Consider the following 15921-nt stretch of genomic DNA (forward strand, 5'->3'; position numbering starts at 1 on the left):
TTTTACCAAATGAAGTGAAAGTTGAAAAGTAGAAGAAACGGGTAAAAGTGAAAATATGTTGTAATAAAAATCCGATTATTATGTTGAATTGTCCCATTTTGAGCTCCTAAATTTTCTCCACGAGTTCTTTTAATTTATTGCTATTTGGTAGCTAGGGTTTTCCATAATTCTGGTGTCACCGTCTATCTGCTATACAAATTATTCCAAACCCAAATCTTTTGCTGATCTATCTCAGGTACTTCCTCTATTTTCACGCACTTTGATGTGTGCTAAGTTTTCCCTAAATCATGCATTCTTTTTGTAGCTTTATGCTTCTGCATTCCGCATAAGCAATCCAAGTTTTTCGAGTTTTTGCGAATTCTTCTTATTTGTGTGTGTGAGGGAAGAGAAAGCAACTCGATTTTTTGTTTAATTTTGTTGTCCGTGCATTTTTTTTTTCAGCTTGCTCGATCTCATTAACTTTTGTTTTGTTGCATTTACGAAGTGTTGAGCTGTTTTTGTGTTGATTCCTCAATCATCTTAATTTACATCGGGGAGAATTGAGTTTAAAAATTTCGATGTGTGAGGTTGATTTGGTTGAAATAAGAATGAGCTTTTAGAATGTGATGCCGAAAGTTGGGATTTTTATTTACTTAGTTTTTTTTTTGTATTAGCTGGGAACATATTTTTGCAGAATTGCTGGGAAAAAAATGAGGTCTTCATGGGCAGATGCTGTTGAGAACTCAGCTGGTGGATCTTTGGACAATGCTGGGACAAGTGGTGGGAATGAACGGCCATCTGCTGCGGCTAGGTCTGCTTATGTTCCACCACACCTTAGGAACAGACCTCCAGCGTCCGAACCACCTGCTCCATCTGTTGGTGGGCCGCAGTCTTTTAACGATAGGCCTGGTTCTGGTGGACCCACTAGTGGATCCCGGTGGGGTGGTAGCAGGACTGAGTATGGAAGACAAGGGTATGGTGGTGGGGGTCGTGGAAGTGGGGGTTGGGGAGGGAGAGGGGGTTGGGGTGGCAGGGATAGGGAGGTCAATCCCTTTGGTAACGATGATGTGGATGCTGACGCAGAGCCTGCTTTTAATGAGCAGGAGAATTCTGGCATTAACTTTGATGCCTATGAGGATATCCCTGTTGAGACGAGTGGGGGTAACGTGCCGCCACCTGTGAATACATTTGCGGAGATTGATTTGGGGGATGCACTTAATTTGAACATTCGCAGGTGTAAATACGTCAAACCAACTCCTGTTCAGCGACATGCAATACCCATTTCGCTAGCTGGACGGGATTTAATGGCTTGTGCTCAGACAGGATCTGGCAAGACAGCTGCTTTTTGCTTCCCAATTATATCTGGTATTATGAAGGGAAACTTCCCCCAGAGACCACGTGGAGTTCGTACTGTTTTTCCGCTTGCTCTTATCCTCTCACCTACAAGAGAACTCTCGGTGCAGGTTGGCATCTTTTTTAAAAAATTGTTGTTTTTTGTGTTCGTTACTTATTTATATATTCTTTGCACTTCTATATGAGAAGGAATGTTTGATGGCTGTGTTGCATTTAAACTGCAGATACACGAGGAAGCTAGAAAGTTTTCATATCAAACGGGTGTTAGAGTAGTTGTTGCTTATGGTGGAGCACCAATAAATCAGCAGGTTTGTAAATATAATTTCTTATTGTTGATTAAAACGTTTCCTTTCTTTCCCAGGAAAAAAGTTGCATGTTGTGAATGCATGATAGGTTAATAATTCATGTCACGTGCTTACTTAAAAAAAATAAATTAATTTCACATGCTAGGATGAAATATGGGAACATATAGATTGCTCGAGTGATTTTGTGGTTTGCCTTTTTCTTGAGCTTCACGATGTGATTTTACTTGTGCAATTATACTACATATTAACAAATTTTGAAGTAAGACACATTTCAACTATCTTCATACGCACACGCATGTGTGCACCCATTTTCATTTTGTCTTATTAGGCTGGTGATTCATTCATTCATTTGAGACCATCCCCATGTTTAACCACTGTCAACCATTTTTCTTAAAACAAAGTCATCCAAAAGACAGAGTGAGCCACCAGACTCTGACCTTTGCTCTGAGATTTTTCTTGCCAGCCAATTAAGATTTGGGGCATAACAAAGATCCCTAAATCAAAGCATGGACCATTTAAATTTTCACATAAGCACAATCTTTCATGATTTTGTTTTAGGCTTATAAATGACAGTCTACACTGACCCAAAACTTAGCCTCGTTTAATTTTTGTCGCATTTGGTTCCCAAGTCAACAAATATATATATGAGGGGGATGCACTGTGCAGCATGCATGTATTGCTGTCTTATTATACATAAAACACAGAGTACTATATATTCCATTTCGGCTATCCCTTAAATAAAAATCTATAAACTCACGAAATATATGACATGCCACGGTGTTTAAGAGAAACTTGTAGATGTATTTCACGTTCTCCCTGGGACACTTGCATCCAACTTTTGTTATACTCATGATTTAAGATGTACAAAAAATTGCTGATTTGTTTTGGGTTCAAATGTTCTCTAGATGTTGTAAAGATTTGTCCCTTATAATTTAGTAAAACATGAGGTTTCCTTTCATGGTAGATGTCCTATTACTTGCTCTCAGCTTCAATACATTTGCTACAATTGTTACAACCTAAAGGTGACCCAAAGTAATTCATTTGTGTAGCTACGTGAACTTGAGAGGGGAGTAGACATTCTGGTTGCAACTCCTGGGAGATTGGTTGATTTGCTTGAGAGAGCCAAAGTTTCATTACAAATGATAAGATACTTGGCTCTTGACGAGGCAGACAGAATGCTGGATATGGGTTTCGAGCCTCAGATCAGAAAGATAGTAGAGCAGATGGATATGCCACCACCTGGTGAAAGACAAACAATGCTATTTAGTGCAACCTTTCCAAGAGAGATCCAGGTCAAAGTCATAACTCGTAAACCAATCTTTATTGTGTAGTGTTCACTTGATTCTTGCTACTTTCCACTGAATTGTCTATGAAATTATCTGCAAAGCACAAGCATTAAAGATTTGATTTTTTTTTAATAAAAAGAATCACAAGCTAGGAAATTCTTGACGCCAATTGGTTATCAAGTAACAGATTTCGAATTTACCATTGATTTTTGCAACAAGGATCCATGTCGAATTCTGTTTCTGACTTGGTCAATGATAAGTGATGAAAAAGGAGACCTTGAGCATCATTTTGGGCTTATGTGCCAAGTGCATATAGTAACACTTTATTTGATAGGCTACTAATTTGTGAATTGTGACTATGACATTGGGTTTTCTTCCAATTACATGTGATATTCTCAAATTTCTTCTTAATGTTTGGAATGCAGAGAATGGCATCGGATTTCCTTTCAAATTACATATTTTTGGCAGTTGGAAGGGTTGGTTCTAGTACAGACTTAATTGTTCAGCGAGTTGAATATGTTCATGAGAATGATAAGAGAAGCCATTTGATGGATCTTATTCATGCACAAAGAGCAAATGGAGTTCAAGGGAAGGTATGCTTTTCTAGTGAATAGTGAATACATAGTATAATATTTTACTCCTTTTAGATCTTTTGGTTTTATTTATTCTACATCTGATCAAAATATTACATTGTTAATGTAGATTATTAACAAGAAGAGTTTTAAGTGCAAATTGGAAAACTTATTTTGGCCCTCATATATTCAATTTTTTGAAGTAGGGGGTTATGCATACAGATGGAGTCCGAAACTTCATTTGTAATCTCATCTTTTACTTTTATTTGTTGAATTAGGTTTAGGCACACTGATTTGTATAAATTATAGGCTCTAACCAGGTGATTTAGACTACAGTCTACAAGTTAATAAAAGAATCATTGGCCAAAAATAGGACTAATTTTCCTACGTAAGTTGCTAATATTCAAATCAATGAAGATACGGATGGCTGTGTGTCGTTGGCTGGAATCAAATCTCTAAAATCTCATTATTTGCATACACATGGTTTACCTAGTATACACTAGATAATTCTACCTTCAAAAATCCCACAAATGTGTGGACCGTACAACACAACACTAGAACATGAATGAAATAGATTTTGTGACCCCCAAATTTCATCATGAACATGTTGCAAATGGGACATGCGATGCATTGTTTCGAGTCTAGGTGACTGCGGATGATATATCTTTGTAAGTGTGCTCTTTCCCATGTCCATAACAAGAAATTACCTAAAGTTATGTGGTAACACTGCCAATACTAAGTATGCAACTTTCAACTTTCCCCATAAATAGCTGCAGTTCCATATCTGGTATGCCACTGCATTTAGTTACTAAGGATCTTCATATTTTCCCCATGATATACCAGCATATATTCGTAAATCAATTTTTTACTAAAATCCTCTGTTGATAATAATATTCTGTTTCCTGGTGTTTGACAGCAAGCTCTTACTTTAGTATTTGTGGAGACAAAAAAAGGTGCTGATTCTTTGGAACACTGGTTATGTATGAACGGATTTCCTGCTACTACAATTCATGGAGATAGAACGCAACAGGTCAGAAAATAATGTAGTTTAGAATACTCATTATTACATCTCTTTCTGTCGTGCTTTTTTACTTCTGAGTTCATGGGAATAGTTTTATTATACTTGACTTGATATTTTGAAAATTCTGTATATCTACTTGGCAGTGATCGAGCTGATTTTTTTTTGCCTTTCTTTGGAGATTCTGATGGACCTAGTCCATTTCTGTGCAATTAGTCATTAGATTTTTAATCACCAACTTTTATGTTATTCACTGCTTAGTGGCTGCGAGATTTTTGTGAGGTGATTCTCAGTGGTCTGTTTTAAAATTATCACTGCAAGCAACTAAGATATATCGCACCTTAACTTAACATGATGTTATGAAGTTGGAGGAGGCACACCTTGATGTATAGTGTCGTGGACTTCGAAAGCTGCTATATCTATTACCAGAAACCTAACTATATCCAGTGTTCACAATTTTCATTGAGCACATGTACTTTGCTCTTCTAAGTTGTATGTTCTTAGCTCTTAGCCTCAAGAGTCACTTCAGCAGTTCATCTACAACTGCTGCTGGATCCTCATATATTCACTATTTCTCTCTCCACCATACCAACCCATTTGTCACTACATTGTTTAATTTGTGATTTCAGGAGCGAGAGACGGCATTAAGATCATTCAAGAGCGGAAATACACCAATACTAGTCGCAACTGATGTGGCAGCTCGCGGTCTTGATATCCCACATGTTGCGCATGTTATCAACTTCGACCTTCCTAATGACATTGATGACTATGTTCACCGCATCGGGCGTACAGGTCGTGCTGGCAAATCAGGACTGGCAACAGCATTCTTCAACGAGAACAACATGTCATTGGCAAAATCGCTAGCTGAGTTAATGAAGGAGGCGAATCAGGAGGTGCCCGATTGGTTGACTCGGTTTGCAGGCCGGGCTTCATTTGGAAGCAAAGGTAGACGCGGAGGTGGGCGCTTTGGAGGTCGTGATTTTAGAAGAGATTCTTCTTACAATAGAGGCAACAACAGCGGCGACTACCATGGAGGAGGAGGCAGTGGCTACGGTGGCGGTGGCTATGGCGGAGGATACCCCAGTGCCTGGGATTAGTGCTTTTAACTGTATGCTTAAATATTATGATGATGAAAGAGTACATATGTTTCTGAGTCAAATTTGATGATTATGATATGATTCCTCAATGATAAACAAAAATCACTCTTTTTGACCATATTTGCCTTTTCATAACTACTGACTTGTGTAATCCATATTGGGGTTACGGCAGAGATTTTATATGACGAGTTCGAGTACATACTTGTTCACTGTTTAAATGCAAATGTTGGTGGGAGTTGAATCTGTATTGGTGTATCTTGTTTCTTGGTTGTATAAGCAAGATTTGATCTTTGTTTTTTTTACTTAATTAATAAATTCTTAAAGATCTTAATCACTTTGTTATACTACAAGTGAACGCAAATCCTTCTCGTGGTTCTTCACCAACCAATAGGTGGTTGGATACTCTATTCGTTACTTGTTAATTCAGTAACTCCTTTTTTAACACTCTTTGAAAACATGAAAATGGAGAAAATGTTAAATAAAAAAGAGAATAATTTTACTTTTTTCTCCATTTTAACCACTCCTATTTATTACTCTAATTTTCGTAAGATGGAGTGCAATAAAGAAGTGATTCAATTAACGAGGAACGATCGGAGTGCATATACTCTTCAAGGCATTTCATTTTTGACAAACATATAATGCCAATGGCATTAACACATCTTCATCTAAAAAACATCTATGTGCCAGGAATCGGTAACATACTCCTCGGGAAAAAAAGACATTGGAACAAGCAAATAAAAACAATCAATGTATAATGTAATAAAAAAACCCTAAAATTTTGCAGGGAAGGATTATTGTTTACACAGCACTCAAAACTCAAACCTCCATCACCCACTCAGGTTTCCTTGTATCACAAAACCACAACAAATTAAAAAATAGGAAACTTTATGCCATTACTGGCAGCAAACAAATTGTATTCTTCTATGGACTCTTTTGTATTGCAGGAATGAGGACTCTTTTCCGACAAATCACCCCCTTGTCCTCCTTCCAAAGTGACAGCTTCCCCAGGTTTGAATCCTACAGGGCCACCAAAATGGAAGAGAGAGAAATCATCATTCCCCTTCTCACACTTGCCATCCTCTGCAACTGTTGAATCTATACTGTGATTCTTTGAGCTGACTACATTAGCTGCACTGGGGAAGAGAGGCATATGAACATGAGTGATCAGCGGTGGAGGGAGATGCTGTAAGCCCCCATACTGCATCAACTGTGCATTTGTGTTCAATTCATATCCGAACCCATTGGCATATAAGTAATGGTTGGGGTAGTGAAAGGACGTAAATCCATTAGTAGGTCCGGCTGGCCATGAAACCGGAGCTTGATGGTAATAAGCCATTGTTGGGGCCTGATAGGTGGGATACTGTATGCTCTGATTCTGCATCATAGTGGGAAGCACACTTTGAGACTGAATATCTATACCTGCATTTGCTTTCACATTCTCACAATATGTGGCTGCTTCTGCAGGCAAACTGCTCAATGAAGCTAGTTCCTGGCTGTTTGCTCTTGTTGTGATTCGATCATCCACAACTTTGTGACACTCGGAAAAACTACTTTCAAGACAATGCAACATATCTCCTCCCTCAGAGGTTTGGCATGACTCTTTTGAATCTGATGTGGACATTGATTCCAGGTTTTGGCAGTTTGAGGAGTCACCTTCACTTAGGCATGAAGAGCAGCTGTCAGAGTTGGAAGATCTGCTTAGCAATGACCCTATTGTCCTGAGTGGAGTTTTAGCCATGAAACTTAATTCGCCATCCTCTACTTCTTCCACCTTTATGTAATTCTCTTCCTTTTCAATTGAATGATATCCATTATCCCTGTCTCTGCAAGTACCATTTCCAGACTTTGCCAAGTCCCCCAGTTCATTGTCCTCGCTATTAGTTTCGATTGAAAAAATTATTGATTCACCAGAAATAGCAGTACCAGATGATTCAGGAACTAGATCAGACTCAGTAGTTTCAACTTTGGGCTTAAAGGCAACATCAGTTCCTGAGTAGCTTTGAGCACGTTTTTTTTGTGAATCCAAAGGTTCCCAGACTTTCTTTCTAACAGGTAAGTTACCACAGTTGGCGTTGGATTTAACTCGCCCATTAAGCTCACGTGCACACTCAGCTTGAGTGCAGTCCTCTCGATAATATGATTTTGAAATATCAAATGATGACTCCAAGTTCTTCACATATTTAGGCTCTCCAGTTGATCTCATCATATGTGACTCAGGTCTTGCTCGATAGTCATTAGGATGGTTACAACAACAACCTTGGTAATCGCATCTGCCACATTCTATGTTATTGGTACACTGAAGTTTTTCAGTCAACTTTGGGCCATTTCTTGGGTTGAACTTTGCAGCATTCGTTCTTAACTGCTTGTTGAAGCAATTATTGGTCCTTGTAGATTCAAAGCGATCAGCATGAAATCTTGATTCATACTTGCAAGTAGTGGCTTCACTCTCTGATATTGCTTCACCCTTTCTCCTATCGGACCACTTTGAGGTGAAATCCTGCTCGATATCTTTATGTAACCTTTGTTTCCTGCGAGAATACCTATAGTGAGTATATGGCAAAGTGGTGTTTAAATCTCGGGTGTTGCCAGATTCCTCTTCCAAAATGTCTTCATGGTGATTTTCCATACTTGGAGAACCGTAACCCATCAAAAATTGGCCATCTTGAATATCAGGGGACGAAGGACTGGGTTGGGGGGTATCTGCCCCTGTTTCCATCTCACAATCATCGGTGCTCCCACTATTAACACCCTCATCAGCGCAAAATTCTGCCTCATCTCGAGTATCAAGAACCACAGCATTTGTATTCGATTCAGCACATCTGTTTTCTTTCTCCCTTAACCTTTCTTTCCTGCGCAGCTTTTTCCCCCTTTCTTTTGTTCTCCTACGCTCCCTGCGCTCTTCATCTTCACGCTTCTCCTTTTCTTCTTCTTCAAGTAGTTTCATCTGTAAATACAGATTTGAATGGGAAAAGTGAGATTCAGTCCAAGTTCAGGAAAAAATAGTGATTAAAGTAGATAGATAGCTGCCCCTGACTAAATATTACACATGAAAGCACCTGTTTTTCTAATGTGATGATTTCTTTGCACGCCACATGCACTCGTTCTTCCAGCAATTTCAAAGCAAGACAGACAAAAATACTGCGTGCATTTTGTCGGGCAGTTCCCTCCCTAAAAGCCTTCTCAACCTGCAGGAACATCTGTCAAGTTATGAAACTTCATAGTGCTAATAACAAATCTATTCACTAAAAAAAACATCAAACTTTCGTGTTCCCCAACAATACAACTTGGGACTAGGGCAAGTTAAGGGTAGTTCCCTAAGATTTCAAATGATCATTCGTGTTGGAAACCAGAAATTATTCCTAACTACATGTAAATTTCAAAACATAAATTTGAAGGAATGAGATATAAACATAATAAACATGCCTGTTCCTTGAAGATGACAATTGCAGCATCTAGGAGAAATTCTCGAGCAAGTTCAGGACTCTTTGCATGTTTCTGGGGACGAGAGCACTCGCCATCAAACTCATTTCCATCTGTATCCATGGATTCATCATCCTGAAAATAACATAGGTATTAATCAAAATATCAGGGATTAAATAGGCTCAATAGAAATGGGCTAATTATGGAGAAGAAAGCATAAAGCAAATTCTTCTTTTCAACAAGCTTACCTCTTCTTCCTCGGCCTTCTCTGCATGCTCAAGGAATCTTCTGATATCTTCCTCTATTATAGTTGTTACATATCCATCACCAACAGCTAGTTTGCAATGAACACATTGTTGCCCTCGCAATGCATGAGCTTTCACACACAGTTCATTGCATCGCCCATCCATTTTCCAAGCCCTCAGAGTTATGTAGCAAGCACCCAGACCACTTAGATCAAGACCATTCACTTGATCCCTTACATTCAGCCCAACATTTTTAAAATCCAAGATGTCAGATTTTCCTTCTCCAGTTCCAATAGCCCATTCAAAGTGTTGATACGTTCCACAAGCATCTAAAAATGTTTGATGCCAATCAACTCGAACTGTATCATGAGAAACCTGAGAAATTGAAGTACAAGATGCATCATTATTCCAGTAATATTGTGTTAGAGGAAGTCCCCTGAATTCTAGAACATTATCTTTAGTTATTACTCCCTCTGTCTGCCATTAAATGGCTCAATTTGCCATTTTCGTCCGTCTGCAAAAAAATTTCTCATTTTTACTACTTCTGATAATGGATCCACATTCCACTAACTTTATCCCACTCACATTTTATTCCTACCTCCGTCTCACAATAGGAGTCACATTTGATGTGGGCACAAGTTTTAAGAAATGTCAAGAATAGTGGGTTGGAAAAGTTAGTGGAATATGAGGCCCACTTTTGTTATATTGGTTTTATAATAAAATGTGAGTGAAGTGAGTTAGTGGAATGTGAGACCTACTTACCATTTATGGTCAAAGTGAAATGTGACTCTTATTGTGGGACGGAAATGGCAAAATGTGACTATTATTGTGGGACGGAGGTAGCATAAAACTAATATCCCCTCCGTCCTAAACAAAATAGACTAATTTTACCTTTTTGGGCCGTCCCCCAACATTAGACCAAGTCTAAATATGGAAAGTTTTCAACAAATAATAATCATACACATCATGTATAATATGGACCGCACAATCCACTAACACTTCTTCCACTATCTTTTTCCCATCTCTCCCTTACTTTACCAATAGGATATTAAAACCTGGCCACTTACAAACTTGTCTATTTATTGAGGACGGAGGGAGTATAAAAGTAGGATCCACATTCCACTAACTTTTTCCACCTACTTTCTATTACATTTCTTAAAACCCGATTTGAGTCAAACCGAACCAATTAAAGGCGGACGGAGGACATATTTATTAGTTTGTTCACAATCTTGTTTATCGGTATTTGTTTAGAGATAGATTTTATTTCTTAAAGTTGGAGTTGATTTATGAGTCTTTATTAAGTTAGGAGCCTTATTCAAAGTAGGAGTCTGTTATTAGTTATGGTAAATAACTTCTCAATGGAAGGTAGTTTAGCCGTAGGGCCTCGAAGGAGGATTTATCTTTTTTCTTCTTCTAAGTTTATGCTCTGTTAGTTCTCGTTTAGTGTCTGACCGCCTATTCTCTATCAATTAATGCAGTGACTCCTGCCTTGAGGACAAGGCTGTTTCAACAACAGAGTAAGTGTAAGAGGACTTTTAGTTATTATTTATCAGTTGTTGATAAGTTTTGTTTATCTGTAATGACTAATGAATTAGAGACAAATGACTAATGAATTAGAGACAGATATTATAGAGTTAGAGTTGATTTAGGAGTCTTTATTTAGTTAGGAGTCTTAATCAAAGTATGAGTTTGCTGTAGTTATATAAAGAGCTCGTCAGTGGAAGTGTTATATGTCTTGGAAAATAGTTTAGGACAGTAGTAGCGTAGGACCTCGTTAGAGAATTCTTTGATTCAGATTTATATTTTAGTTTGTTCCTTAATTCCTTTGGTTAGATGTTTCTGTTCTTCCGCTTCTTCTCCAGCTGGCTGTTTAATTCATTTTTGCTCAAATGCATTCATCCACCGCCTTATCTCTATCATATTGTAGGACCAGGATATCATATTTCCAAAAGAATGACTAGATAATCCAGATTGTGCACCTCGTATTGGAAGATGGAATCAGCTACACAAAACCAGCTGGTACAGCGAGGATCCTTTCTCATACGCTTCAGCTCTTTCAGCTCCTTAAATTCTCGTATCACATTTCTCCGACAATCTCTACAAAACCTTTTGCTGTCAAACCTGCAAACAAGGGATTTAGAAGTTTCTTTGCATTGAACTCAAATTGGATTGTCCTTGAACGAACATCGAACAAGAACTTCATTGACCAATTTCAAAGGATTTAACTCATAAATTGCACAAACTTTTCAAGTATAAGGTTTAATGCTAATTATATACTTATCCCATTAATTTGTTGTAAAATTACAACAAATTCACTATTCCCTGTAATTCTGAAGATGACTACGGAAAATTTTAATCATGAGACAACTTTTTGATAGAAATGCAACTTCTTAACACCAATTTATATATATAGGCTGAATCATATCAAGTAGCAATAAAGATTTAGGAAATTTACTTCAATAGTGTGATGATAGTACAATGCCTTGCTAAGTGGAAACCCAAACTACCTTCCAGTACTATAAGTTTGATAAGTAAAAAGGTTGGAGCTAGGATATTTGCTGTCAAGCATCACATCTCCAACTAATTTTTTGGTTGGAATGTCGGACATTGAGTTGGATAAAATAAGACTACATCTTACACAAGAATCTGTACCATACCTTTAATATAGGCTGATCATATGAAACCCTAAGTTGATCTTTAAATTATTCTTTGAATGTTCTGGACTACCAAAAAGAATGAGTTAGCCTAGCTCTAAAGATCTTTATACTGTGCTAAGTGTAGCCAATTCATGAAGATCAATATATATTTACGAATAACCATTATAACATTTCTACTCCAGAAGCTGTATGCCACATCCTTGTCCAATGGAGACAAAGTATTAAATGGGAAACTGAAAACTAGAATAACACAATGTTTAACAGAAAAAATTACTCCATCTGTCTGCCATAAGCGAGGCGGTTTGGGCACAAGATTTAAGAAAGTAATGTTTAAAAAGTTGAGTGGAGAGAGAATAAAATAGAGAAGTGAAGAAAGAACAAAGAGAGAAGAAAAATGTTATTTTTTTCCAAAAAAGGAAACGAATCAGTTTAGATGGGACGTCCCTAAAAGGAATACGAATCGCTTTTGATGGGATAGAGGAAATATATAATTACAGCATGAACACAGATTAGTGTCTTTACATTTGTTTGAGCCTGTTAAAGTCATTGAAGGGGCAGTGAGTGGTGAACTAACAAGGAAAAAGAGGGTGGCACACCTATACATGAGTCTTTCAAGAAAGTCCTCTTCTTTCATCCTTAGAAGAGATTGCTGAGTCTCCTCTCCAAGGGCTGACCAAAAGTCGACCAATGTCTCCACTGATAATCTAGCAGTGTGAAGAGCACAAGTTTCTCTTGTTCCATGCCCTCTACCATATCCTGTCATTCCTTGGCTTATCCATCCCCGGCAACCTCCTCCGCACGCATCAGGATAGAGCAAATTACGTTCTCTTTCCCTTGCACGTGCACTATCAAATACCTGATTCATATTAAAGGGTTAACTAAGGTTTGCACCAAAGATGACAAAACTACATAGAATTGACACTTACATTTTGGAGAACCTTCAAAGACTTTGAGTGAAGGTAACAGTCCAAAAGCGTCAAAGTCCCTTCCCTGGCAGTGGTTAATCCACCCCACGGATGTAGGGACGGATCTATCATAATATCTTGGCACTCATTGTCAATACACAAGTTGCCACTGTTCTGATTGTTTGTGGTTCGCCCATTGTAATGGCGCGTTACATCTTGCTGCAGAGACTTTCCATACATAACAATCTGTAAAGAAACTTCAAGCAGCAACCCGTTGCACCTAGGGCAGTACATGTTTTTACGAGCATGCTCAAATATTGTCTGTTTGTCAATCCTCATAAGTTTATGCCGAGCTTGTGTTGACAGCGCAGACCAAAACTGTATGAAACATAGAAAAGAGAGGAAGAACCTCAGATGACTGCGACATAAAATCTCATCTAACGGCTTAAGAATAAGATGAGACACGAATGAAACAAGGAAATATCTGGCCTAAATGAAATATAGAAGGCTATACGCGTGGAATTTGAGCATGAGAAATATAATCTAAATGACATTACTTGAAAGAGCGCATGATCAAGCAACATACTAGGTTATTTGCATTAGTCACAATGCAACAAATGCATAAAAAAACACTATCAAACTTTTTTTAAGTTTCAAGTTACCCACCAAAATCAGTACACCACAGTGGTATCAAGTAAGCTTAAGCTCAACAACTTCTTTTCCCCCAAAAATAATTCAAACATAGAATAAAAGCAAGGAAAATTTGGAATTTACATCCATATAGCATTGTCAGCGTCATTCAATTTTCAACTTCTAGTATTCCAATTCAACCCTACAACCTTCTAAACAAATGTATAAACCGAACTCACCCCATTCCATCAACAAAAAACTGTCAAACACACACTACACCTTAATTCTTATCAAACTGACATGTAAATTAGCTGATAACATACTTTTTGCAGCTGATTGTAGCTAATATCATCACGATGCTGGGACCAGAATCCATTGGCGGAGACCGACGATCCATTAAAGGAGTGACCATTCCCTACCACTGAATTGTGATAAGCAGTCGGATTAGAATCGCCGCAAAAATTAATCTTCGGCGCTATCCCGGGCATTCTGTCTCCTAATCTCGATTCCTTGTCCAAAAAATCCTCTTCTCCCGGAGCCAGATCCCCTCCAAGCATCCAGATCAATTGACAAAAGCATAAATTACAGCGGCCGTAGAGACCGATACGCAAATGAAGTCCGTATCAGTAGAGAAGCTATGTAAACGACGTATCCATACACAATCAACGCATCTCTGTCTTCCTGATTGAGAAATGCAATGAAATTGATTCTCAGACGATGAATTTCAATCGACCGAGATTGAGAATTAGGAAATTATTGAGCGGAGAGGGGTTTTCGGTGACGAGATTTGGTAGTGTGTAATGTAGATTCGAAGAGGGTAGGAAGAACGAGAAAATTCGATGGTCTAGACAAACCAAATGGTAGTAGTATACCTGTGGTGAGTCTCGTGACCTGAACCTTCAGGTCACGGGTTCAAACCATCGCTAAAAAATTATTGACCTTAATCGAAAATCCAATCGAGTAAAATTAGTCGAATTTCGCCAAAGAGATACACTTGTGGTTAAACCAAAAAATGTTGTGGAACATAAATTCGTCAATTTTTTTTCTCATGCTATGTCGACATTTTATCCTCCAACCAAAACACATGCAATAGCACCCCTATAAATGCGACTATCTCATTTTTCACGTCACCACTATTTTTCTTATTTCTTGTAATTTTTGTTACGTTATCAAAATACCGAAAAAATACAACGAGAAATAAACTTAAAAAGGTAGATATACACTTCAATGGATACATGCCCAAATTTCTTCAATCATATCGCGTTGGAGGCGATCATGGACTTCTTCCTGCGGGTAGTAACAAATGCACGAAGAATTGCACTGTAGTCGTGAAGTAAACCTCTATGTTGGGGCTCGTGAGCCACACTAGAGCTTGGTCCAGTGTTTTCATCGCTCCAATCGGTGACTTCTCCTTTTCATTCTCGGCCATCACAATTTATGTCGACAATGTCTTGATGATCTCCAAAATCCTCTAGAAATCCTTTCAACCATATGACTTCCTTGACAACTTCAATCATCGCTGTGCACTTTGCCTCTGTAGTGAAAAGAGCTAGGAGTAAGCAAAATAAACCAAAAATAATATCCGATTTGAACCAAACCAAAATTTAAAATTCAGTTCGATTTTCTTTTTCAATTTTTTCGGTTCGGTTTAAACTTTTGGCTAATTTTGGTTCAGATTGGAAAAAAAAAAAATCCAAAAATCCAAAAAAATGAATTTCTTTTTAATAGTATTATACTTCCTCCGTCCCGACTAAGATGATACATTTCTAAGTCGGCATTAGGTTTTAGAACATTTGCATCCATGCTCTTACCAAAAAGCATGTATGTGGGCCCGAACCCACTTTTGTTTATTTTTTACTCTCTGCTCTTCCGCAAAAACACAACACCCACATCCATGCTCTTCCGCAAGAGCAAGCTCAAGGGTCTCACATTTATATTATTCAATTTAAATAAAAACATTTCCATAGTATTAAAATGCATTAAAAATATCCGAACTACTATTACAAATTACAAAAAAAAAAATAAAAATTAGATAATTAAAATCCTAAAAATTGATAGTTACCTATTTAAAATCCTAAAAATTAAAAACTACATAATTAAAATTCTAAAAATTGAGGTTGAGAGAGTTATTTGGTGTAGTGTAAGTATTAAATGGAGAGAGAAAAAAGAGTTGAATATTTTAATTGGAAAGGAAAAAATAGTTGAATGTATTAATTGGAGAGAGAGAGTTTCTATAAATAGAAATGTGTCATCTTATTTGGGACAGAGTAAAAAGAAAAGTGTTTTATCTGCTGAGACAGATGATGTGTTACACTTAAAAATAAACTCTATTTGTGTTGATTTATATTAACAAATGTAATAATATTTAGATTTATTAAGATTTTAATTGTTTGTATATGTAAATTGATTGATGTAGAACAGTAAAGTAAAGTGACACAGTGGAGGAAGTAGTAG

At 37.6% G+C, this 15921-nt stretch overlaps 2 protein-coding genes across 3 annotated transcripts; one reads left to right on the forward strand and one right to left on the reverse strand.

Moving 5' to 3' along the window:
* Positions 1-89: 89 nt before the first annotated feature.
* LOC125188659 (DEAD-box ATP-dependent RNA helicase 37-like) lies at positions 90-5790 on the forward strand. 2 transcript variants are annotated; one of them, XM_048085647.1, is made up of 7 exons: positions 90-235; positions 654-1442; positions 1557-1640; positions 2687-2929; positions 3349-3516; positions 4412-4525; positions 5143-5790. In XM_048085647.1, exons 2-7 carry the CDS (start codon positions 690-692, stop codon positions 5608-5610), a joined length of 1830 nt encoding a protein of 609 aa, XP_047941604.1. In that variant the 5' UTR covers positions 90-235; positions 654-689; the 3' UTR covers positions 5611-5790. The 2 variants fall into 2 exon arrangements, with proteins under 2 accessions (XP_047941604.1, XP_047941605.1); XM_048085648.1 differs by having other exon boundaries at positions 109-235; positions 674-1442.
* Positions 5791-6345: 555 nt separating this feature from the next.
* Positions 6346-14299, reverse strand: LOC125188155. The gene is made up of 8 exons (XM_048084907.1): positions 13791-14299; positions 12859-13215; positions 12529-12788; positions 11255-11396; positions 9279-9650; positions 9034-9165; positions 8667-8795; positions 6346-8554 (listed from the first exon to the last, which is right to left on the reverse strand). The coding sequence occupies exons 1-8, from the start codon at positions 14022-14024 to the stop codon at positions 6479-6481; spliced, it is 3702 nt and encodes a 1233-aa protein (XP_047940864.1). The 5' UTR covers positions 14025-14299; the 3' UTR covers positions 6346-6478.
* Between the last annotated feature and the right edge of the window lie 1622 nt (positions 14300-15921).

This window comes from Salvia hispanica, chromosome 5, assembly GCF_023119035.1.
Source record: "Salvia hispanica cultivar TCC Black 2014 chromosome 5, UniMelb_Shisp_WGS_1.0, whole genome shotgun sequence".
Lineage (NCBI taxonomy): Eukaryota > Viridiplantae > Streptophyta > Magnoliopsida > Lamiales > Lamiaceae > Salvia > Salvia hispanica.

Excerpts from the sequence above, each read along its gene's own strand:
- LOC125188155 (XM_048084907.1), bottom strand. The coding sequence starts at position 14,024 with ATGCTTGGAGGGGATCTGGCTCCGGGAGAAGAGGATTTTTTGGACAAG. Across the intron at positions 12,789-12,858 it reads CTTTGAAGGTTCTCCAAAAT|GTATTTGATAGTGCACGTGC; the intron begins GTAAGTGTCAAT and ends AATATGAATCAG. Across the intron at positions 9,166-9,278 it reads AGAAGGCCGAGGAAGAAGAG|GATGATGAATCCATGGATAC; the intron begins GTAAGCTTGTTG and ends TGTTATTTTCAG.
- LOC125188659 (XM_048085647.1), top strand. The coding sequence starts at position 690 with ATGAGGTCTTCATGGGCAGATGCTGTTGAGAACTCAGCTGGTGGATCT. Across the intron at positions 1,641-2,686 it reads GAGCACCAATAAATCAGCAG|CTACGTGAACTTGAGAGGGG; the intron begins GTTTGTAAATAT and ends TCATTTGTGTAG. Across the intron at positions 3,517-4,411 it reads CAAATGGAGTTCAAGGGAAG|CAAGCTCTTACTTTAGTATT; the intron begins GTATGCTTTTCT and ends GGTGTTTGACAG.